Consider the following 24,549-nt stretch of genomic DNA (forward strand, 5'->3'; position numbering starts at 1 on the left):
ATCTGTGCTCTTTTATTTTTTTAAATAAATTTATTTTTCAATTCTTTTTTATTCTTACTTTTATTTTCATTTTTTAATAAAACTTTTTTTTTGACCTTTTATGATATCAATTTTTATTATTGTGATTTTTTATATAATATTCAGCTCAAATATATTTAATTAATTTTTTTAAATTATATTTATAAATATATTAACTGAGTTATCAATTTTACATAAAATATTAGAAATGTAAAAACATCTATCATGCATTACATTGGGGGTGCAGTGCAAATGGTAGTTTATTTAAAAAGAAATAGAAATTCGTTATTTTGAATTAATTATGAGACGACAATTTCCTTTTGACAGTAAAGGCCGATGATTATTAAGATAACGGCGGCTGGCCGCCATTAAACAACGGAACTAAAAGCTCTAATTACGCAGAGCTTAGACTGCAGATTAAGCCTTAATCACCCAATCCACATATTTGCCTTCAAAATCTTCTCGCTTAATTACTATCCGAAGTTTATATTGGCTATACACATTTATACATGCGATAGCAATTATGATTGCGTGTGCAGTGGCGATCATCCCAATGTCTAGAACCTCGTTTATCCGAGCAGAGCAACCGCTCGCTCCAGATCTCGCCGCCGACAATACAACCGGCAGAGGCGGCGGCGCCACCTCTCGCCGCCGAGACATCGTCTTCATCGTTAATCCTCGAGGTCTCTTTCGGTTTTTCTATGCTCCCGGTTGAATTTGCGATGCACACACGTAAACACGAACGCTGCTGCGGATTGCGTTGAGTTGTTGGATTCGTTGGTTTATAACTGTTGCAGAGGAATCTGCGTGTGCTGAAATCTAGTTTTGTTTGAGTTTTCTTTTCCTAGTGAGAATTTAGTGTTTTCTGCTTAATGCGAACTAAACTGTGGTCTGAAATGGTTGCAATTGGAGCAGGAGCTAATGGAAGGACCGGCAAGGAGTGGAAGAAGCTGTTGCCTTACCTGAGGTCTCGCCTTGATTCTGATTGCAATGTGAGTAAACGGTTTGTTCGAATATTGGCATAATTTGATTTTTGTGTGCTGTTGGAGGACTATTTGGTAATTTTAATCTGGAGATTGAACGTTGCAGTTACAATCAATCAGTCAGTTCTATAAATTCAAGACTAATTTTGCTGCTGTCAATTGAAATCACTTCCTTGCAGAAGTTGGTGTTTTGTAGGATTCTATGCTTATGTGCTTGACCTTTGATGTACTCGTGAAACTTGGAATCTATATAGTTAATTGAGCTGTTCCGCTAGCTGATTTCTGTTCCAAACATAGTGCATATGATATTTTCGCCATATTTTGATAAACATATCTTGTTGCAGTCTGACTTGGCTTATTTTGTTGCTGCCCTTAATCAAGAAATTTGCTGTTTCCACTGTCCAATATATCTTCTTAATTCTTCTTCGTTTACTTTTGTCATTTTTTTGATACTATGGTCAGATATGCGAATCTTTGACTTCTGGTCCTTGCCATGCCATTGATATTACAAGAGAGGTGAGAAAATTTAACTATTATATTTGACTGACTGCATTGGACACAAAGTATGAGGTTTGAGTCATATTCTGTGGTCAGGCCATCCGTGAGGGTGCTGATGCAGTGATTGCAGTAGGAGGTGATGGAACCCTTCATGAGGTGTGTTTTAGTACTTTACCCTGAAACTAGTTCCTCTTTCACATTAGCTTCAATAAGTATATATCCTGTGAGTTATAAGAGGTTCATTGCAATAACCCAATTAATCTAATAACTGCAGGTGGTTAATGGCTTCTTCTGGGGTGGGAAACCAGTTTCTGATCACGACCAATCTGGCCATACAACTGCTCTTGGTGTAAGTGATAATCATTGTCTTGTAAATGCAGCATAATTTGTTCCTTATCAGATAAGTTGAATTCATATTTTTGTTTACCTTAAATTGTGTGTTATGGCACGATGGAAAATGATTGTATTCATTTTCCTATCTACAGCTTATTCCGTTGGGAACTGGATCTGACTTTGCCAGAACATTCGGCTGGTCAGTTCAATCTCCTGATTCTGGTTTTCCTAGCGGAGGTTTCCATCGGTTATAATTCACTTAGCCCCCCTTGAATACTAATGTGATTCCATTCTCTTTGTTTTCATCAGGAAAAATGATCCTCATGAAGCCATTGAACGCATTTCTAGAGGTAATCTAGCTAATAGTTACTCATTTTTCACCTTGTTCAGATTTTGTAATGGAATGCAACCCTATCAAGTTAAGTGCTTTTATGTTATCTTCTCATGTCATTTTCAGGGATAAGATCTCGCATTGATGTTGGCGTCATCGCTGGAGAAAGTGCAGAGTTGCACTATTTCATAAATGTTGCTGATGTTCATTTGTAAGCGTAACTTTGTTGGCAATGCTTGAATTCATTTGTAAGCATAAATTTGTTGGCAATGCTTTAAACTGTGTCCTTGTATTTGGGTTCTTTACCTTTGGTTATGGTAACCTCGCAGGAGCGCTAAGGCTGGTTATTATGCATCAAGATACAAGAAGTTTGGAAATTTCTGTTATGTTATAGGTGCTTTGCAAGCATTTTTTGGCCATCACAATCAGGATCTTAGAATAAAGGTTTTTTTTTTTTTTTTGTTTAAATTGTTCAATTTATCTTGCTCTGTTTATCAACTTTTCCTAATAAAATCTTACACTCTCTGTTAATGTTGCTGCCAAGGTTGATGACGGTGACTGGGAAGTTTATTCCCAGGTAACAGCTCTTTGCATTGGGAATGCCAAATATTTTGGTGGTGGAATGAAGATTACACCAAATGCAGACCCGTCTAGCAGGAATTTTGAGGTGCAAAGAGTCAATGTTTAGCTAGGGTTATAAACAACCCCACCCTGGCAAAATAGGAGTAGTTGGCTTAGATTTGGCTCAAATCAAAATTGTTAAGTTAGCCAATGGCTCAACTTAAACGAGCTCTGGCTTGTAAAGCATATAACCCAGTTCAAGTGCAAGCTGAGCTCTGCTCAAGCTAGGGCTCACCTATAGGCTTGCAAGACGAGCAAGTTTGCAAGCTAATGAGCCAAATACTATTGGACTCGAACTCTGCTTGTTAATTAGCTGAGACTGAGGCAGAACCCCAACAAGATGCAATACTATAATAAATTAAAATAAAGAAAAGGAAGTCACAACAATAATTTTACGGCCCCAAACTTGTTTTCTTTCAGGTGGTGGTTCTTCAGGACTTCAAATGGTATGATTTCATCCTCAAAATGCACAAGCTATACAACGGTACACACTTGTCTGTGAAAAACGTATCTTCTAGAAGGTAAACTACATGGCAATTATTTTCCCATTCTCATAGTATAATATTTCACTTATTAGATGCAATTGCTAGTTTTGGATCTTCAGCATGTCATGAACCTAGCCATCTCACTTTTTTAATACTGCAACTAATTTTTAATTACAAATATTTGAAATTAGTCCGAGCACATCATTGATCCAACATAAATAATCTTGTGTTTCTGAACATAAAGAGTGCCTGCCACTTATGAAGGGGAAACTATGCGACTATATGGTGACCTATATATTGTCTTCTATCTCACTTTTTTTTTTTCATTGCTCATATCTGTTTATACTCTGTCAAATGTTCTTATTTTTATGTGAAGTATTCCTCTGTGTTCTCCCAGTGCACGTACAATTGAAGTCGAGGAGATTGCTAGCCGTCACAGTATCTTTGTCCAGTCGGATGGGGAATATTTGGGATTCCTTCCAAGAAAGTTCAGCATTTTGCCTGGTGTAATAGAAATGATATGCTAGCGTCTCCCTCAAATAAGAACAATTTAGAAAGAGAATGAATTCCAGTTTTGTCGAGTCTGTGTACTTGTATGCTAGCATCTCCATCAGATAAGAACAAGTTAGAAAGCGTTGCTCCCGTGTCAATGAATTCCAGTTTTGTCGAGTCTGTGTACTTGTCCCGTTGGATAGCAAATATTTGGGATTCCTTCCAAGAAAGCTCAACATTTTGCTTAGTGCAATAGATATGATACACTAGCATCTCCCTCAAATAAGAGCAACTCTCACTGTGAGAAAGGATGCCGACTTGGGTTAATGATAACCTTTTTGGGGCGATAGCGATGCAGAAAAAGAATAGGGGCCAATGTTCAATGTTCTAACATTACTCTTGGACTATATTTCTGGATTTTTTATAGTTTCTTCGTCTTCTTCGTTTTGTTCTTTGTCGTCTTCTTTTCTTCTTAGTGTCACCATGAGCTGAAGGCCTAAGGCTGCTTTTTTTTTTTCCTTGGCCTAAGGCTGGTCTTAATTTGCTGCTTGTTCTTGTTGGATGGAAAACTATATAAATGTATGTGATCCTGTTGATCCTTGTACTTGTACATGTTACAGATACTTATATGAGAAATATGTCTAACAGTGTGCGTGTGTTGGCCAAACGGTAATGAGTTAATGCCTAAGGTAGTATTGAGTTCGTTTAAATTTCTTTATTTAATATTGTTAATAATTTATCAAAAAAACAGTGATCCTTAGTTTCTTAGAAGAATGTGGGTGTTATTTTGGAGAAACTCTGAACTTACGAGTTTTCTAAAAATAAAATTGAAGGTATTGTTAATTGAATAAATCATGTTAAATAATAATTTGTGTCGACAGTAATGATATAATTGTTGATAAAAGGTAAAAAAAATCAATTAACAGAAAAGTTAATAAATTGAGTATTTATGTAATGCCTCGACTTTTTATTAAGGATTATAGACTTTTAATTATTGATTTAAGGATTTCTTATGGTAATTAGGGTTCAGCATCCATTAATAAAATACAGACTTATGTGAATTTGATGATTACATACGTGATAATTTATTTTTATTTTTATTTCAACGGATGATGCACTCAAAATATATTTTGAGTCCATTAAGAGAATGATGGAGCTCAAAGATTTATTTTGAGTTTTCAAATCGAAAAAAAAAATTTATGTATTTATTTATTTTTACCGAGAAATTTAGGAATGATGAGTTATAAAAATTTTCCATCAATATTTTTCTCAAATTATTTTCCTATGATGTATTTATAAATTGAGAGAGTGCACTAATGTTAGTGCTATTTATTCTAATTTTGATCACAAGAGTTTTATGCTCTAGCATTTTATTAATTGATGATTAGTCTTACATATATTTTTTTTTCTTACACATGAGTTATTACTACACCACATTTTTATATTTACTTAATGTAACACCCCATTATCCTCCACTAATATTTTCTTTTCCCTACCACTAATCTTTTTCCCTACCATCACTAATATTTTCTTTTCCCTACCACTAATCTTTTTCCCTACCACTACTCCTACCTCTCCAGCACACTACTCCTTTTCCCCCACCACTACATTCTTTCTCCCACTCTCACAACTTTTCTCCCACCATTATCACACTCCATAGAAGCCTTTGAAGCCCCAAGAGAAGTAGCAAAGCAAGGGAGAGTGTGGGAAAACTATAGAGTGAAGGTTGTGCTTCGAGGGTGAGTTTTTCTTTGCTTTTTCTCAACTGAAAATGCTTTATGGCCATGGATTTTTACACATTTGTGTGCTATATTATGTGAGGATATGTTTTATGATTTTGGATGATTATTTTGGTAGAGTTTATTGGGTGAAAAACCGTGCATGAGGTAAGGCAGCGAATCTGCCATAAGCACACTGCTCGGCAGTGTTTTGCAAGGCGATTCCAGCCATCCAAAAGGTTCCCACAACTTCCCAAATTAATTGTGTATCATCTTTCATATGTTTTCTATACTTTGGTAAAATTTCAGAAGGTTTGGAGCTCTTATGATTTATTTATGAATTTGTAAACATCACTGCCCATCTGGAATACATTTTTGGTAAACAATCTTTGGGAGGCCATAAGTAAAGTTTCAATCGGTGAAAACCTTTGAAACTTGAATATGTCACTCTAGACTCCCGTATCTTTCTTTTGACATCGGTCTCACCATTTTTGAGTAAGGGAAACAACCGGTATAAATTCTTGAAATCTAGTTCTTATTCCTTGTACCATCCAGTAGATTTTACAAACCTACGACTTTGAGGTGGCAAAGGCCGACTTAAATATTTTATTCTCAAGCCTATCTTTCTACTGAATATTCACTGACATGTTGGGAACTTACTTGTTCAGTTTTAGAATTTTTGGTGAAGCCTAAAGTGGTTTTTCCGATTTATGTTCTAAATCTGCCAAACTCGAACTCTTTTTGTGCACTGAACTTTAGACAGTCATATCTTCTAAACCATGAATGTTCTTGGAGTAAATCCAACTGTAGAGTGTTATGATCTCTCCCTAGTTTCCAGATTGACCCTTGGGGTTCCCAGTGGAGTTTTGTAAAGGGAGATATGAATTTTTAAAGAAAGCCCACTGACTTGGTTGTAATCTGGAAATCTGAAATTTTCATATTTTTGCTTGTTAAATACCCATCTTTGAGAGGGCATATCTTGCTCGTTTGAATTTTTTTTCATTCGATTCAAATTGGAGAATGATCCTTGAAATGTCTAGTTTCCAGAATGTCTTTTGGAGCCTCATTTGGAGATCCGAGGCAGATTTGATGTCTGTTGCAAAACAACCTCTTAAGAGCTCAAGTTGTTGAATTATTTTCTATGTATCAAAGTTTATTTTAAAGGATGTTTCATGAAAGATTTAGTACATGTGCGTAACAAGTTTGGGACTATTTATTTTAAATGAGGTCCGTTCTTTTATTTAAATTATGATGGACTTTTAATGAATATTTTTGGGATTAAACTCTTATTTCTTGATTTATATAAATTATTTTTTTTAAGGACTTATAAATATGAATTTCGTAGGCCTACTGACCTACTGTGATCGACGGTTTGTCGATGTCTAATAGCTTTGAAAATTTTATAGCAAGTCCCTACATGAGTCTTGAGTACCCTGGTAAAATTTCAAGCCATTCCAACTTCGTTTGATACTTCTTTAAAATGCAAAACCTAAACTGCACATTACTACCGAGAATTTCAGAGAACAGAGGAAAGAGTCATTCATTTCAGTAGCTTCTTGTGTGATCTAGATTTCCAATTTTTTATGGTATTAACCTTATTGTGTTAGCTAGGTATCCACCAAAGTTGAGCCCAGTTTGACAACGTTTACTATTTTTCAAAAATCTAAGTTTTCGATTGTTCAAAACTGCCGAACATGGTAGATCGTGGTAAAAACATCATATCTCTCAAACCACTTGGAGTTTTCGACTCTACTTTTTTTTTATATGAAACTAGACTCGAAGATCTTTCTTTCGGTATGAGTCTCGAGTCCAGGAGATGTCGGAGTCAGAACAGATTAAATTTTGAAGTTGAGTCAGTGTAAAAACAGAGCATGTTTTGATGATGTTTGATTGTGATTCTTATGTGCCTTATGTGTTTGTGTTGCCTATGTGTTTGAATGAGATTAGACGAGGTATGATTGATTTTTGACTGTCTTTAATGTAACGAATTATGGATGCTAGAACCCTAAAACATTAAAAGATACCCTAGGCACGTAGAATTAGACTTTGTCTTATGACAATTTCTTCACGAACTTATCGACTCTTCATCAATGAAGGTCCGGGCGACAGAAAGTGAAGCCGAAGAAGAAACGACTCCACGCCAGCTTTAAGAACAATTGAGGTGGGCATTACTTTTACTATACGTATATAGAGATCCCCTACGTGTCGTAGGCCTCTTATACGAATATATGCATGAGATGATTTTAACTGTTAATTTCAGTTTATTATTATGCCCAAATGATAAATGACTCTTATGAAATGAAAATGAAAATGTTTATGAAATGAAAAGTTTATGAAATGATTGACTGCCAAAAATGTTTATGTTTTTATATGTATCCTATCTGTGTTGGTTCGCCAACTTTAAAGGAAATCCAATTGGGATCCTATGCTAGACAAAGGTCGCTAGCTAGGGTTAACGTGTACACTCATGGAGACCGCGAGTCGCTTGCGACCGGTCTTGGCGTCCGTGGTAAGGAGGCCTCCTTCCCGGCGCGTGACAGAAAGGACAGATATGGATCATATAGACTGAAAATGGGATGCGCATCCACCTTTATGAAAATGAATGAAATGTTTTAGTAAGCGCAGGTCATTCAAGAAAACCCTGTGTGTTACTGTTGGCAGTTCAATTTATATATGTATGCATGTTGTATTTTCGGCTTATGTCACTGAGTATTTTTATACTCAGCCCTGCATGTATTTCTAAATGTGCAGGTTGAGCAGGCGATGGAATGGATCGGTGTTGAGCGGATTTCCCTTTTGATGTTTATGTAATGAAACCTTGAGTATGCATCTCCATATGCATAACTCACACGTTTTTTTCGCTGCAAACACTCTGACTTATTTATCATTTCTACTTGAACTTATTACTACTTCATTTTAATTAACTTTCAGTTGGGGTCTAGTCGTTATGGCAGACTCATTTGTGAATTACCCAAGTGGTTATATATATATACCACTAGTTTGTTATTAATGTTGGTTACTTAGTAAATCCCCTTTAATTTCTGTTTCTTATTGTTCACCCCAAGTCATAACCCCGATTAACCCGTCATTGGGATAGTGGGCTGTGACAGAGTGGTATCAGAGCAGTTCGTTTGCTCTGGCACTAGAAACCTTATTCTAAAAAGCCAAGTCTAGTTTGATTCACTAGACATACGTGGGTTAATACGACACCGCTCAACACTCCATTGCATCGTGCTCAATCAAGGAAAAAGGTAACTGCAGTTACAACGTTTTAAAGATGTTATTGTTCTAAACTGTTTCATGAAGATGTTTATGTAAAGAGCATGCTATGATGAAATGTTGAATGTTTTGCCTTTCATGGCATATCATTGCAGTTATGATGATATAATAAGAAGAATGATAGAGAATTGACACATGCTTTCCCCAGAAAACATAGATTGCTATAAGTTGCATGATCACGATTCTAAAAGAACATAGACTGCTGGATTAGTAGGATATCTCTACAATCTAGATTCTTGAAGTGATGATTTAGAAGAATGATAGAGAACTTAGAGCATTTCAGCTTCCACAAGAAAACAATGGTTCTTTTGAATTACAAAGAGGAATGAAAAGACATGTACGCGTTGAAGGAAAAGCACGGAATGATGATACAAGATGAATTCAAGGCAAACATTGCATCAAGGGTTTAAACATAAGTCTCTACGTTCGAATGTTTACACACGATGGAACATCGAATCGACTTATGTTACACGATAGATTATAAAAAGGGCGTGATTTGATTGTCTGCGGGTTATATATATATTTGTGACATACATGGGAAATGGGATCCGAGTCCACTAGAATAGAAGACCTTAAAATAAGTTTAGTTGTCTTAATGAAACTTATGTTTTGTTATGCATAGTATGTTCATAACCTTGTACATTTAAGAGTTTTACGTCTACTTACGTATAAGAAGACTCACACTTTCCCTTATCTATTAAAGAGGGTTACGTCCAGGCATATTCCGATAGTTAGGAAAGCTCCGCGTTTGACCCAGCAGAGACTACCCGGGCATATCGGGATTTTAGTATAGCTTTTGACGACGACATAAGAATTGTTATAGCTCAGTATACACGCCTTTGGACTGTTGCCCATGTCTTTGGGACTACAAGTTATATAAGAAAATATGGTTCGACTGTCTGTATGTAGACCTTGGGGAATAAGAGTCTAGTTCAATAGGACTAGAACCTTAAGTTTGAGCTTTAAGCTGCCACTACGAACTCAAGTTTCGTTATGTATAGTATGTCCACGACTTCTCAAGTTCGGGACAATGTTTCCCGTGTGACTGGAAAGTGATGATGTTGGACCTGGCCAGTCCACATGATCCAAATCTCAGTAGACGTCTTTTGGGTTGAAAACCTATATGTTTCAACTTTCGGTTGAAAAGCCAGACGGGTTCTTACTCGAGGTCATTTTGTTCGACCTTGTAGTTAATCATTTCATACCTCTGGTCATTCTTTTGAATCTCTTGAACAATTTCTACAACACCTTGCTTTGATGTTGTGTTGATTTTGAGCCTTGCAACTCGTGAGTTGTCATAGTAGATTCCCTTTATCGATAAGACTAAGAAGTATTAGTCTACTGACCTAGTATACCACCCAAACTATAGCTTTGTATAGTTGTCTCTCATTGTGTTTAAATTAGTTGAGATTAGTCTTTGTCCTATGAATATTATCGACCACTCATTATGATAGAAATTCAGAATCCAAATTGAGACCGTAATATAGAGTTTGCGTACATGAACGACTTTCTGTGTTGCATTCCAATTGACTGAATTTGCAGATTTTGGTTGAAGGCCAAAAGAAAAGCGATGACTCAAGAAGAGCTGTCAGACTTGTCTTAGAAGATTTTCAGACGGGGGTATATGACAATTATATTTCTAATAGCCGTTATAAGAGGAAAGGAAAAGAAGTGTTTAATCCAAAGCAAAACAAGATGGGATATGACCAAGTATGACCATATTTTCTGCAGCATGTCCGTTAGGCCCCACAGTAGGTGGACATAGAAGAAAAGATGATAGACAAGTTTCACTCCGGCCTAAGGTACTCGACAATTATACTGAGTTTATGAACTCTGAATTGTTCAGCCAAGCTCTGGACGCCGAGGTAGTAGGCCCGAGATTTGCTCGACCCAAACTCAACACAGGAAGCAAATGATCAAGGACGAAGGCAAGACTACTATGATAGTCGAAATGGCAAGAGGCCTTGGTAGGAAACATAGTGCCCAAAGGCAAGGACAAGGACATCAAACAAACATAGGACCTGCTAAGGATAAGTAGGGCCAGCCTGGGGTACCTCCATGGCCGAAGTTTTCCAAGTCATATTATGATATATGTTTGGATGATAGTAATACATGTTTTAAATATGGTCAGAAGGGCCATTTTGCTAAAGATTTCCAAGCGAGGCCACAAGGAGGGATGTGAAGATCGAATCAACCGGGTCAAGCACAACCATTTAGGGTCATTCTAGGCCAACAACTACTCTATCCACCACAACCCCCTTAAGTTAGAACCTATGCCCCGCACAAGAATAAATAAGGAAGCAAACAAGGAAACCTAATAAGTATGGGCACGCTACTCAACACACCTGTTATACTTCTGTTCGATACGGGTGCCTCGCATTCTTTCTCTGCAAGTGCATGTGCAAATACCCTAAAACTCATACCTGAAAAGGGCTAATCTGGACATGAGAAATTCTTTACCCATAGGAGGGGCGACGATAGAAACACATGCTTACTCAAACCAAGAGGTAAACATAGGATCATTTAAGGTCATAGTAAACAACTTGCAGTTTATACAATATAGGACATTGATGTAATCCTAGGGATTGACTGGTTAGCTAAGAACTACGCCACAGTTTTATGCAAGGAGCGGAAGATTGTTTTTAACTTTTCGGGGATGGATGCTTTGAGATAAACCTGGGGAACAGGATACCAATTATTTCAGCCTTACAAGCGAGGAAGATGATGAACAAGATAGACTGCCAAGCTTTCCTGGTATACCTGATCGGAGGAGTTGAGACCAAAGGGATAATTGAAGACGTAGAGATTGTACGGGAATTCTGAGATATTTTTCAGAAAATTTACCAGGGCTGCCACTCGATAGACAAGTAGAATTTACCATCGATTTTGAACCAGGATCAGCACCAGTATCCAAGGCACCTTATAGGATGGCTCCAAGGGAATTGGAGGAGCTAAAGATCCAATTACAGGAATTATTGGACCTAGGTTTTATCAAACCTAGTGTATCCCATGGAAAGCGCCTGTGTTATTTGTCAAGAAGAAGGAAGGCACCTTGAGGATTATTTATTCGACCAACTCAAAGGCGTGAGTGTAATCTTTAAGATCGATTTGAAGTTTGGGTATCATCAGTTAAAAGTTAGACATGAAGATATACCCAAAACGGCTTTCCGAATAAGATATGATCACTACGAATTCGTAGTTGTGCTGTTCGGATTAATAAATGCGCCAGTGGTGTTCATGGACCTCATGAACAGAGCATTCTATCCTTACTTGGATAAGTCCATCTTGGTATTCAAAGACGATATCCTTATCTACTCCAAGATTAAGAAGAATATAAGAAACATTGAGAATCGCATTGCAAACACTAAGGGGTGAATGTCTTTATATCAAATTCACTAAATGTGAGATTTGGCTTAAGGTCAGAAGGTATCAAGGTTGAAGCAGTACAAGGATGGAGGTCACCAACAACTCCAAATGAGATAAGAAGTTTCTTAGGATTAGCTGGCTACTATCGAAGATTCATTGAAGGATTTTCAAAAATAGCAAGACCAATGACGCAGTTACTTGGGAAAGGAATCAAGTATACTTGGACTGATGAGTGCGAGAGAAGTTTTCAGCAGCTCAAGGACATGTTAACTACTGCACCAGTGCTAGCAGTTCCAGAACCAGACAGGGAATATGTGATCTACACGGATGCGTCGAAAAATGGACAAGGTTGTGTGTTAATGCAAGAGGGAAAGGTGATAGCATATGCATCGCGACAACTTAGACCACATGAACTGAATTATCCAACCCATGATTTAGAATTAGCTGCAGTGGTGCATGCACTGAAAATATGGAGACATCACCTATACGGAGTTAGGTGTGAGATATTCACCGATCACAAAAGCTTGAAATATTTTTTTTCAAGCAAAGGGATCTGAATATGAGACAAAGAATATGGCTCGAACTAGTAAAGGATTATGATTGTGGTATTAACTACCAACCAGGCAAGGCCAATGTAGTAGCCGATGCATTGAGTCCTAAAGTCTCGTCTAAGTTAGGATACTTTCTCACGAGGGAAGATGAACTCATTAAAAACTTTGACAAGATGAGGATAGAAGTGATTAAACCACCTAATACAATAGCGAGTGTTATTGCGACAATACCCAGTTTGAGAAAAATGGTGGTAGAAGCAAAAAGGAAGGACGAAAAGATGGAGAAGCTACGAGGAAGAATAAGGATAAGAAGTTTCAAGAATTACAACGACGAATCAGATAATACTATCTTCTTTGAAGGGAAGATATGCATGTCCATGACAATGAACTTAAGAATAAGATAAAGCCATGGCACCCATATACTGTCACCAGGAAGTACTAAGATGTATTAAGATCTAGAAAAATTCTAGTTAGGAGGAATGAAACGAGATGTAACCTCATTTGTTGAAATATGTCTTGCGTGCTAGCAAGTGAAGGTTTTACAACATATCACATTGTTACTTTAAGTCTTCGAGCTCATAAAGTCAAGCTTAATGTCGTATTTGGGACAAACTGAGCCCTTAACGAACCAATGAATTTCGTTGTCGAGATGGATTTTTTTTCGAATCCATCATACTTAAGCAAATGTTGTCACGAAAGGGGGCAGTCAATGCCCACATGACTCGAGATTCTTTCGATGAATGAATAAAAGTTTATAACGACGTTTTAGGCTGACTGCCTACATGCTCGAAATGGTTGGTCTCCTTACAAACTGTTTAAGTTGCCTTAAGAATGCTCTAGAGATATTAGTCATTATAGTTCCGCTTAAACGACATAGAAATTATTAATAAGGTATGTTGAGGACGACCGAGCTAAACCGGGGTGAAAGCTGAGAACATGTTTTTGCCACTCATTGTGAGACATATAATACCAGTTATCAATCGACTATCGATAGATTGGCAAATGAGGCGTTATACCTGAGGAAATATAGATCACCACTTTGTTGGGATGAAATGGCGAGATGATTGAGATCGTCCGTCAAATCAGAAAAAGGAATCAAGGAGGCCCAGGATAGACAGAAGTCATATGCTGACAAGCGCCGAAAGGACCTATAGTTTGAGGATGTAAAGAAAATTTTTCTGAAGGTTTCTCCATCAAGAGGAATCGTTAGATTCGGTGTAAAGGGTAAACCTAAACCCCGTTTTATAGGCTCATACGAGATTGTAGAAAGGATAGACCCAATAACTTACTGGTTGGCGTTAGCGCTAAGCTTTGAGAATGTGCGTAATGTATCCCATGTGTCGCAAATAGAGAAGTATGTTTACGATTCAAAGCATATGATCCATAAGAACAACATTATTATTAGTCAATATTTGAGTTACGAAGGAAGATCCAAATCTATCTTAGATCGGGAAGTTCAGGTACTAAGGACTAAGTCAATACCGATAGTAAGGGACCTATGAATATATCATGGTCAATAATAGACTACCGTCTAACAGGAAAGTGAAGTACTCAGAGTTATTTTCTGAGGTACAAATTTCGGGACGAAATTTATGTTAAGGGGGATAGTATGTAATGCCTCGACTTTTTATTAAGGATTATAGACTTTTAATTATTGATTTAAGGATTTCTTATGGTAATTAGGGTTCAGCATCCATTAATAAAATACGGACTTATGTGAATTTGATGATTACATACGTGATAATTTATTTTTATTTTTATTTCAACGGATGATGCACTCAAAATATATTTTGAGTCCATTAAGAGAATGATGGAGCTCAAAGATTTATTTTGAGTTTTCAAATCGAAAAAAAAAATTTATGTATTAATTTATTTTTACCGAGAAATTTAGGAATGATGAGTTATAAAAATTTTCCATCAATATTTTTCTCAAATTATTTTCCTATGATGTATTTATAAATTGAGAGAGTGCACTAATGTTAGTGCTATTTATTCTAATTTTGATCACAAGAGTTTTATGCTATAACATTTTATTAATTGATGATTAGTCTTACATATATTTTTTTTTCTTACACATGGGTTATTACTACACCACATTTTTATATTTACTTAATGTAACACCCCATTATCCTCCACTAATATTTTCTTTTCCCTACCACTAATCTTTTTCCCTACCATCACTAATATTTTCTTTTCCCTACCACTAATCTTTTTCCCTACCACTACTCCTACCTCTCCACCACACTACTCCTTTTCCCCCACCACTACATTCTTTCTCCCACTCTCACAACTTTTCTCCCACCATTATCACACTCCATAGAAGCCTTTGAAGCCCAAAGAGAAGTAGCAAAGCAAGGGAGAGTGTGGGAAAACTATAGAGTGAAGGTTGTGCTTCGAGGGTGAGTTTTTCTTTGCTTTTTCTCAACTGAAAATGCTTTATGGCCATGGATTTTTACACATTTGTGTGCTATATTATGTGAGGATATGTTTTATGATTTTGGATGATTATTTTGGTAGAGTTTATTGGGTGAAAAACCGTGCATGAGGTAAGGCAGCGAATCTGCCATAAGCACACTGCTCGGCAGTGTTGTGCACTGAACTTTAGACAGTCATATCTTCTAAACCATGAATGTTCTTGGAGTAAATCCAACTGTAGAGTGTTATGATCTCTCCCTAGTTTCCAGATTGACCCTTGGGGTTCCCAGTGGAGTTTTGTAAAGGGAGATATGAATTTTTAAAGAAAGCCCACTGACTTGGTTGTAATCTGGAAATCTGAAATTTTCATATTTTTGCTTGTTAAATACCCATCTTTGAGAGGGCATATCTTGCTCGTTTGAATTTTTTTTCATTCGATTCAAATTGGAGAATGATCCTTGAAATGTCTAGTTTCCAGAATGTCTTTTGGAGCCTCATTTGGAGATCCGAGGCAGATTTGATGTCTGTTGCAAAACAACCTCTTAAGAGCTCAAGTTGTTGAATTATTTTCTATGTATCAAAGTTTATTTTAAAGGATGTTTCATGAAAGATTTAGTATATGTGCGTAACAAGTTTGGGACTATTTATTTTAAATGAGGTCCGTTCTTTTATTTAAATTATGATGGACTTTTAATGAATATTTTTGGGATTAAACTCTTATTTCTTGATTTATATAAATTATTTTTTTAAGGACTTATAAATATGAATTTCGTAGGCCTACTGACCTACTGTGATCGACGGTTTGTCGATGTCTAATAGCTTTGAAAATTTTATAGCAAGTCCCTACATGAGTCTTGAGTACCCTGGTAAAATTTCAAGCCATTCCAACTTCGTTTGATACTTCTTTAAAATGCAAAACCTAAACTGCACATTACTACCGAGAATTTCAGAGAACAGAGGAAAGAGTCATTCATTTCAGTAGCTTCTTGTGTGATCTAGATTTCCAAATTTTTATGGTATTAACCTTATTGTGTTAGCTAGATATCCACCAAAGTTGAGCCCAGTTTGACAACGTTTACTATTTTTCAAAAATCTAAGTTTTCGATTGTTCAAAACTGCCGAACATGGTAGATCGTGGTAAAAACGTCATATCTCTCAAACCACTTGGAGTTTTCGACTCTACTTTTTTTTTATATGAAACTAGACTCGAAGATCTTTCTTTCGGTATGAGTCTCGAGTCCAGGAGATGTCGGAGTCAGAACAGATTAAATTTTGAAGTTGAGTCAGTGTAAAAACAGAGCATGTTTTGATGATGTTTGATTGTGATTCTTATGTGCCTTATGTGTTTGTGTTGCCTATGTGTTTGAATGAGATTAGACGAGGTATGATTGATTTTTGACTGTCTTTAATGTAACGAATTATGGATGCTAGAACCCTAAAACATTAAAAGATACCCTAGGCACGTAGAATTAGACTTTGTCTTATGACAATTTCTTCACGAACTTATCGACTCTTCATCAATGAAGGTCCGGGCGACAGAAAGTGAAGCCGAAGAAGAAACGACTCCACGCCAGCTTTAAGAACAATTGAGGTGGGCATTACTTTTACTATACGTATATAGAGATCCCCTACGTGTCGTAGGCCTCTTATACGAATATATGCATGAGATGATTTTAACTGTTAATTTCAGTTTATTATTATGCCCAAATGATAAATGACTCTTATGAAATGAAAATGAAAATGTTTATGAAATGAAAAGTTTATGAAATGATTGACTGCCAAAAATGTTTATGTTTTTATATGTATCCTATCTGTGTTGGTTCGCCAACTTTAAAGGAAATCCAATTGGGATCCTATGCTAGACAAAGGTCGCTAGCTAGGGTTAACGTGTACACTCATGGAGACCGCGAGTCGCTTGCGACCGGTCTTGGCGTCCGTGGTAAGGAGGCCTCCTTCCCGGCGCGTGACAGAAAGGACAGATATGGATCATATAGACTGAAAATGGGATGCGCATCCACCTTTATGAAAATGAATGAAATGTTTTAGTAAGCGCAGGTCATTCAAGAAAACCCTGTGTGTTACTGTTGGCAGTTCAATTTATATATGTATGCATGTTGTATTTTCGGCTTATGTCACTGAGTATTTTTATACTCAGCCCTGCATGTATTTCTAAATGTGCAGGTTGAGCAGGCGATGGAATGGATCGGTGTTGAGCGGATTTCCCTTTTGATGTTTATGTAATGAAACCTTGAGTATGCATCTCCATATGCATAACTCACACGTTTTTTTCGCTGCAAACACTCTGACTTATTTATCATTTCTACTTGAACTTATTACTACTTCATTTTAATTAACTTTCAGTTGGGGTCTAGTCGTTATGGCAGACTCATTTGTGAATTACCCAAGTGGTTATATATATATACCACTAGTTTGTTATTAATGTTGGTTACTTAGTAAATCCCCTTTAATTTCCGTTTCTTATTGTTCACCCCAAGTCATAACCCCGGTTAACCCGTCATTGGGATAGTGGGCTGTGACAATTTAATATACTATATTTACTAAGATTAATTTTCATAAATGTAAATGTGAAAAAATATAATATTTTTTTTGAGGGAATGTGAAAAATTAGAATTGAAAGTTACCATTTCAACAATCTATAGTCGTTATTATGTTATATAGATCCCAACTTTTATTTTTAGGAATGTTAATTGAACAATCATGTTAACTGGAGTACTAGATATCAAAGATAAAAGAAAAACTTAATTAATGATACAATTTTTTTTTTTTTTCTAGACCTCACTGTTCGTAGACAGGAGTTTGCACCATTTGGTGTCCTCTTAGAAACTAATTAATGATATAGTTAATAATTGAGTATTTATACTCCATCCGTCCATTAAACATCTTCTAAATTGACCTTAATTTATAACACCATTATTCATTAAAAAAATTAAAAAAGAAGTCTAATGTTCATTTTGAATAAAGTCTTTGGTTTCGCCTCAAAAAAAGAAAAAACTTCTAACAATTAGTTTTAATTAAACGAAAGTTTTATTAACTATCACTAGTTTATAATGTTAGTAAAAAAAAATTAGAAAAGTACTTTGTGAGACCATATTTAAAACAAAAGAATAGGAATATGATTTGTGACGGAACAAAAAGAAAAAGAAAGAAAATATTTTATGGATATTTGGATATATTGTGATTTACCAGCAAACGGATATATTTTGATTTTGAGATTTTTTTAAAAAAAATTTTATTTCTTTCTTCGGTCTTCCAAGTTTTGCTCTCTTTGTCTTGCTCAGCAAGACGACGGAACAGTAGCTCTCTCTCTTGATTTGGTTCTTCAACCATGTAGTTGATTCATTGCTCAAAATTCCGCACGATATCATACAGGTTTACTTCATCTCCCTATATTTTCAGTTATTGCATGCATATCTTGTGAAGACACACTCTGTTCTTGTTGTTCAACTATACGCTACCTATTTTCCTTTTCGTTTTCAATTGTAGCTTCATCCCTTTTATTTATTTGTTATATATGCAGATTTGGGCTTTGATATTTGAGATTCATGTGATTAAATAGGAGAAATTCAGAAGAGAACATAAACTGTGTGTGAAATGGCCGCAATGAGAATTTCAAGAATGAAGCAATTGTATTCTGTTAAATCCGTTTCTCGATTTGACGTGAGGCCATCTGTTGCATATGCGAGCAAATGCTATCACACTAGAGAGTCGGGCAATTTGCAGAGATTTGATCAAAATGGTTCTGGGATTGTGGGTTTCAGCTCTGCTAACTTTTCTCAGTATTGTAGGGGGTTCAATTCTGATTTGGGTATTTCAAATAGTCTTCTGAGAAATTCGAGTTATCGGGGTAGTCTTTCGTTTGCTGGGATAAACCCTTTGATCAATCACCGTTTCTTCTCATCAGCTAGTGATGGTAAAGGTGCCACTCCTGGAGATGTTATAAATAGTGCGGGTGATGTCAGTGTTGGTGGGGGTGATTGGACTCCGAAACTTAAAGAAGCGTGGGAATCTACTGTTGAGGCTGTGAAGTATGCAGGTGAAAAGGCGAAAGAGGCTTCTGATGAAGTGGCTCCCCATGTTCAGCAGTTGCTTGATGCCCATCCCTATCTTAGAGATGTGATTGTGCCAGTCGGGGGTACTTTGGCTGGAACGATGTTGGCATGGTCTTTGTTGCCTAGGCTATTTAGGCGGTTCCATAAGTACTCAGTGGAAGGACCGGGTGCTTTGCTATCAAATAGTTCGATATGGGGGCCTGTTCCTTATGAGGAAAGCTTCTGGGGTGCATTGGAGGCTCCAGTCCGATATTTTGTAACTTTCCTGGCTTTCTTGACAGTGTTAGTCACCCCATCACTATTGATTTTGATGTGAAGTTCTTTTGAGTTTGTAGGAAAAACTTAATCCATTTTCCTTTGCAGCGGGGGAATGGTTGCACCGACTACCTTTGCTTCACAATATGCAACACAGGCTTGGAAAGGCGCTCTTGTTATGTCCGTCGTCTGGTTTCTTCATCGGTGGAAAACTAGTGTGATTGCCCGAGCTTTGGTTGCTAAGGGATTAGAAGGTGTCCGGAGAGATCAGTTGCTGACTATAGACAAAATCTCATCTGTAGGACTCTTTATCGTTGGGTCAATGGCTTTAGCTGAGGCATGTGGTGTGGCAATGCAATCTGTTTTGACTGTGGGAGGCATTGGAGGTGAATGTGCCCAGAAATTCATTCTTCTCTAATGAAATTCTTCCAACTTGTGGTATAATTCATAACTGCTAATCCTAGAAACGATGATAGCTTTGAGACATCCATTAATATGTATCTCTTTCAGTTTGTTTTTGCTATTATAGTCTATTTACACTTATAATTGTTCCAAGGGAAATTTGATTTTTATTCTGCCATATAAGTGAAAGATTGCTGCGAAATAACATCATCTCTGTCTTGTGGATCAGGTCTATATTGACGTATTTTGGCTTAACATCATGTCCTGACAAACCTTCTTTTTATCTTCATACAGGAGTTGCCACTGCTTTTGCTTCCAAAGATATACTTGGGAATGTTCTAAGTGGTCTGTCTGTACAGCTGTCACAACCATTTTCAATTGGTGATACGATTAAAGTATGGCTATGGCTGTCGCTTTCATATTTGATTCTTTTCAATTGATAGTTTAGGTTTTCAATTGGATTTTGATAGTAATTGGCGTGCTGCGTTTATGGCTTTACATGGTCTCTCAGTTGACCAGGGCCAAAAAATAGTGACATCTCAGCAGGCATTGTTCTTCCATTATTATTGTAGTCTTTGTTCTGATTTTGTTTTTCAGCTTCCTAACTAGTGTCTTTTATTTCAAAACAAATAATTTACTACTTGTGTTCTTTGATTCTCGGAATAAGTGAGATACAAAACCTTATGTCCAAGTCCAACCTGAACCAATAAGGGTTTCTGTAAGCTGGGTAACTTATGAAGCTTTCTATAGAGATAATTATACATATGCTCTGATATTTTGATGAATCGTAATTTTTTTCTTTCCCTTCTATTCTTGCTGCAGGCTGGATCTGTAGAAGGTCAAGTTGTAGAAATGGGCCTTACAACTACATCATTGCTGACTGCAGACAAGTTTCCTGTTGTCGTCCCAAATTCTCTGTTTTCCAGCCAGGTATGCATAAATCTCGTTCTTTGTCTGTGTTGTATTTTCTGGTGTTTCTGTTTGTTTACTGCTACAGGCATCTTTATTCCCCAACTATTTTATATTCTGAGGCTGAAATCCTACTACCAGCCTCTTGCAAAGTCATTTTTATTTGGCAACCAATTACTTCCTCCTTCCCAAATTTTTACCTCCACTTTGACCTCTTACGTAAAATAAGAATTATGTTAGGAAATTAGTTATATAACTAAACTTCTTATATTTCCCTATTTTGTGAAGCTTGGATACAATAGTTTAATGTAGAGTGTTAATTGTCAAGACAATAACGGGCATATTTTGTTGATGACAGTAAAAAGTAATCCTCTATTAATTATTAATAATAGTAATAGGACTATATGATTGACCCCACAATAGAATACTGGACCAAATATTCAAATTGCAGGGAGTATAAGATTTATCAAATGAATCATTGTAAGTAGTACACGCATTTTATTTGCTCCAGCATCCCATCTCTAATTTCTTGAATTTGCAGCAGTTAAACCACATATCACCTAGTTGAGTTTTCAAGTTCTGTCAAACAAATAATACTGTCTGAATTAATTTTCGCCTGATTAATTAAGAAATCATAAGAGTAAAATATCAGACTCACAGTTATTAAAGAGGGACATGAAGGAAGGGTAGCGAATAACGTTTTTCTGCCAATTACAGGTAATTGTCAATAAGTCACGAGCTAAATTTCGCTCCATGGTCAGACAAATTCCACTGCAAATTGATGACATAGACAAGATTTCTTTAATATCAGAGGATATAAAGTCTATGCTCAGATCTCACTCAAATGTGTTCTTGGGAAAAGAGGCCCCTTACTGTTTCTTGTCTCAAATTGAGAGATCATATGCGGAGCTGACATTTGGATGCAATCTTAAACAAGTGGTAAGTCTTTTCACTGTTTTCCCTTCATGAATCTCTCATTTTTTCAGGCTGACTTTCTAGTTATGAAAGTTCAACTGGACCTATATCTTGTCAAAGATTAAACAAAATATGCATAATAGAGTCGTTCTTCAAAGACACATATTGCCAACCAGACTAAACAATTGGTTTGTTGAGCATACTTGAAACTTAGGTGACTTTTGCCCTGCTATTTAAGTCAAAACTCAGACCAGTCTCTCACAACATGTCTGCATTCATATTACTTACATAAATGGTATAATGGTAAATTGCCGTGTGAAATCCAGGAGGATAAGCTTTGTGAAATTTGTGATTTTTACTGATTTTTAGTCATTTTCTTTCCACATATGCTTCTTGGAGTCCTGAATTTCAAAAATTCACTGGCAGTATATCTCGGACATACTGGGTAGTATACACATGGAATGAGTTCATAATAATGGCCTGATTTTTGCAACATTTGTTATGTTTCTTTTTTTGGCTACAACTGCTTATTGTGCTCCAAAATGCTGCAGGACAAAGAAGCAGAGCAGGATATCCTTCTTGATGCTGTCAGGATCATCAAGAAACATGGTGCTACGCTAGGCAGTACTCGTGAAGACACTATCAGTTGATAAGCTGGATGTGCTTGAGTCCTTTTGTTTTGAGGTTAGCTTCATTTGCATCTGTGACATGATGAATATACAAGATACAACTATGCAAATTATGTAGTGGAAGTTGCTGGATTTTGAATTCTCTAAAGGATCTTATCATTGTCTAAAAGTAAGTTGGCACCTTCTTGAATTTTCCTGTGTTATTCCATTATCTTTTTGACATACCTTTTGGGAGTTCAAGTTTTAGTCAATGGAAATGTGAGAACCTTACTATTTTTATGTGTCGAGGCTAATTCTCAAAAGTAAATGCCCCCTAGTTGATTGGTTTCTAGTATTCTCAGGAAACAGAGAAGATGTACATAGATAAAGGGCCTTGGACTAAATAAAAGCATTACATTGAATAACTGTAGAAAAATAAACATACATAGCGAATACTCCCATTAGAACTCACTTCTTTTCTTAAACCCCATCCTTTAGATACTCCACAAACTTCTTGATATAACTATGGTTGAGCTCTTTATTTGCGAAAATTCCATCAGCAGCTTCTTTTGATCTGGCTCTCAGTGCTTCTCCTTCCTTAGCGACCATTGCCTTTATCAATGCATTTGCAATGCCATTTCTCGTAAAAGATCCATCTTCAGCTCGTTCAACCTCTATTGCCAAACCCTTCTCAACTAGAAGCCTTGTCTCCAACGGTTGAGTGATGATGAATGGCAACAGCACAAGGTAGTTTCCATGTGCCAATTAATTTCCCTCTGGGGCGCCCATCCAATCTGCACGACTCCCCTCCCTGCTGTCCGGGACTCAAATCCTGGGGGCAGTACCTCGTCAACATCACCACCCCAAAGAGGCTTTGCCAGTATAAATAAAAAGGGAAGCCCGGAGAGTTCAATCCCATATGCTATCTCATGAATCTCCTCTCTCTGCAATTTGCATTCACTCCCAAACCCGACAAACACTACTGCTTTTGGCTTTTGTTTGTCAAGCCAATCAAAGACCCCATTCCACGGCTCTTCCCCAATAATTCTCGTCTCCTCCACCTTCTCCCGTGGAAGACATCCTATTGGAATCACCGGCTTTCCAGTGATTTTCGAGTATACTTTCAAATAATCAGCTTCGAGTTCCAGGCAAGTGCGTAAAGCAAAAGCCTGGCATCCTTGGGCTATTCTAGTCACGCGTGCTCCATCTTGGATTCCAGATGAGCTTGCACCATACAAGAGATTATACATAGCTGTAGCTTCATGATTCCCGCAAACTACTTGTGAGGGAAAATCAACCCAATCTGGAGGGACTGTCATGTCCTGAGCCGACGTCCTCGTCTGCCTTTTGCCCTCACCAGCCAGAAACTCCGGTGTCCAACAGAAAACAGCAGTTACTATAAGGTAAAATATTACAGGGATATTCAATTCTTCTGCAATATCAAGCACCTTGTGGTAAAAGAAATCAACCACTATCCAGTTTGGTAACTTCTTAGCAATAAAATTGCTGATGGGCTCCTGGAGGAGATCACAGGATTTCTTCAAGTCATCCATTCTCTCTGCCGGAATGTCGGTCGTGGCTCCAGCATTCTCCGGCAGGGGATCGGAGTCGAGCTTGGGGAGGGGAAGGGGCATGAATTCGATGAATTTTGACAGATTTGGTAGGATTTTGGGGAGTCTTGAAATGTTTTGGGGAGTAGAGATGAAAGAGACATGAATGCCAAATTTGGCTAAGGCAATAGAGAGATCCAAGAATGGGATCATGTGACCAAATGCCAGCCATGGCAGCATCACAACATGAACCTCATTTTCTTCACCCATTTTTCTTCCACCCTTATTCATATCACTCCTTAATTTCAACTCTTCTGATCACTCTGTGTGTGTGTGTGTGTATAAATTGGTGGGAGAGTGATGTTGATTTGAGGTTGTGAACCAATTAAACAGGGGGCTTAGCCCACTGGCCACCAGGTCCTCACTTAAGTGAAGTGACCCGGGTTCGATCCCTCTTGGGAGCGAATTGGAGATTGGGAGATATAAGGTGGATTTTGGTGAATGGAGAGATAAGGTGGTTCTTGGAGTGGATGGGGAACTAATTACTAACAATCTAACATGACTTTGCCCGATCAAAAAAAAAAAAAAAAAAAAAAGGTTACTGATTTTTTGTTTCCATCGTGTATCATGCTTGACCTGCATGATATCAAATAATGGAAGTTGTACCAACTATCTTAATTACCCCAAAATAAACTATTTCAAACACTTTCTTAATAAGTGCATATATCTCTCGGCCATTTCATGGACTTA

General features: G+C 37.0%; 2 protein-coding genes, 2 long non-coding RNA genes and 1 pseudogene across 4 annotated transcripts; 4 read left to right on the forward strand and 1 right to left on the reverse strand.

Moving 5' to 3' along the window:
• Window positions 1-314: 314 nt before the first annotated feature.
• LOC130999026 (sphingoid long-chain bases kinase 2, mitochondrial) lies at window positions 315-4,208 on the forward strand. Its single transcript, XM_057924499.1, has 12 exons — window positions 315-701; window positions 934-1,010; window positions 1,464-1,517; window positions 1,596-1,655; window positions 1,774-1,848; window positions 1,985-2,031; window positions 2,142-2,182; window positions 2,290-2,374; window positions 2,493-2,607; window positions 2,708-2,830; window positions 3,205-3,305; window positions 3,667-4,208. Exons 1-12 carry the CDS (start codon window positions 542-544, stop codon window positions 3,794-3,796), a joined length of 1,068 nt encoding a protein of 355 aa, XP_057780482.1. The 5' UTR covers window positions 315-541; the 3' UTR covers window positions 3,797-4,208.
• Window positions 4,209-5,349: 1,141 nt separating this feature from the next.
• Window positions 5,350-8,489, forward strand: LOC130999027 (uncharacterized). Its single transcript, XR_009093379.1, has 3 exons — window positions 5,350-5,500; window positions 7,576-7,640; window positions 8,231-8,489. It is a non-coding gene; the product is annotated as an uncharacterized LOC130999027 (long non-coding RNA).
• A 6,308-nt stretch (window positions 8,490-14,797) lies between these two features.
• On the forward strand, window positions 14,798-17,530 carry LOC130999028 (uncharacterized). Its single transcript, XR_009093380.1, has 3 exons — window positions 14,798-15,074; window positions 16,617-16,681; window positions 17,272-17,530. It is a non-coding gene; the product is annotated as an uncharacterized LOC130999028 (long non-coding RNA).
• A 625-nt stretch (window positions 17,531-18,155) lies between these two features.
• Window positions 18,156-22,460, forward strand: LOC130999029 (mechanosensitive ion channel protein 1, mitochondrial-like). Its single transcript, XM_057924500.1, has 7 exons — window positions 18,156-18,480; window positions 18,629-19,442; window positions 19,524-19,801; window positions 20,112-20,212; window positions 20,640-20,747; window positions 21,444-21,665; window positions 22,193-22,460. The coding sequence occupies exons 2-7, from the start codon at window positions 18,703-18,705 to the stop codon at window positions 22,289-22,291; spliced, it is 1,548 nt and encodes a 515-aa protein (XP_057780483.1). The 5' UTR covers window positions 18,156-18,480; window positions 18,629-18,702; the 3' UTR covers window positions 22,292-22,460.
• A 109-nt stretch (window positions 22,461-22,569) lies between these two features.
• On the reverse strand, window positions 22,570-24,164 carry LOC130999030 (putative UDP-rhamnose:rhamnosyltransferase 1; annotated as a pseudogene).
• Between the last annotated feature and the right edge of the window lie 385 nt (window positions 24,165-24,549).

Source organism: Salvia miltiorrhiza, chromosome 8 (genome assembly GCF_028751815.1).
Source record: "Salvia miltiorrhiza cultivar Shanhuang (shh) chromosome 8, IMPLAD_Smil_shh, whole genome shotgun sequence".
In the NCBI taxonomy this organism is placed as follows: Eukaryota; Viridiplantae; Streptophyta; class Magnoliopsida; order Lamiales; family Lamiaceae; genus Salvia; species Salvia miltiorrhiza.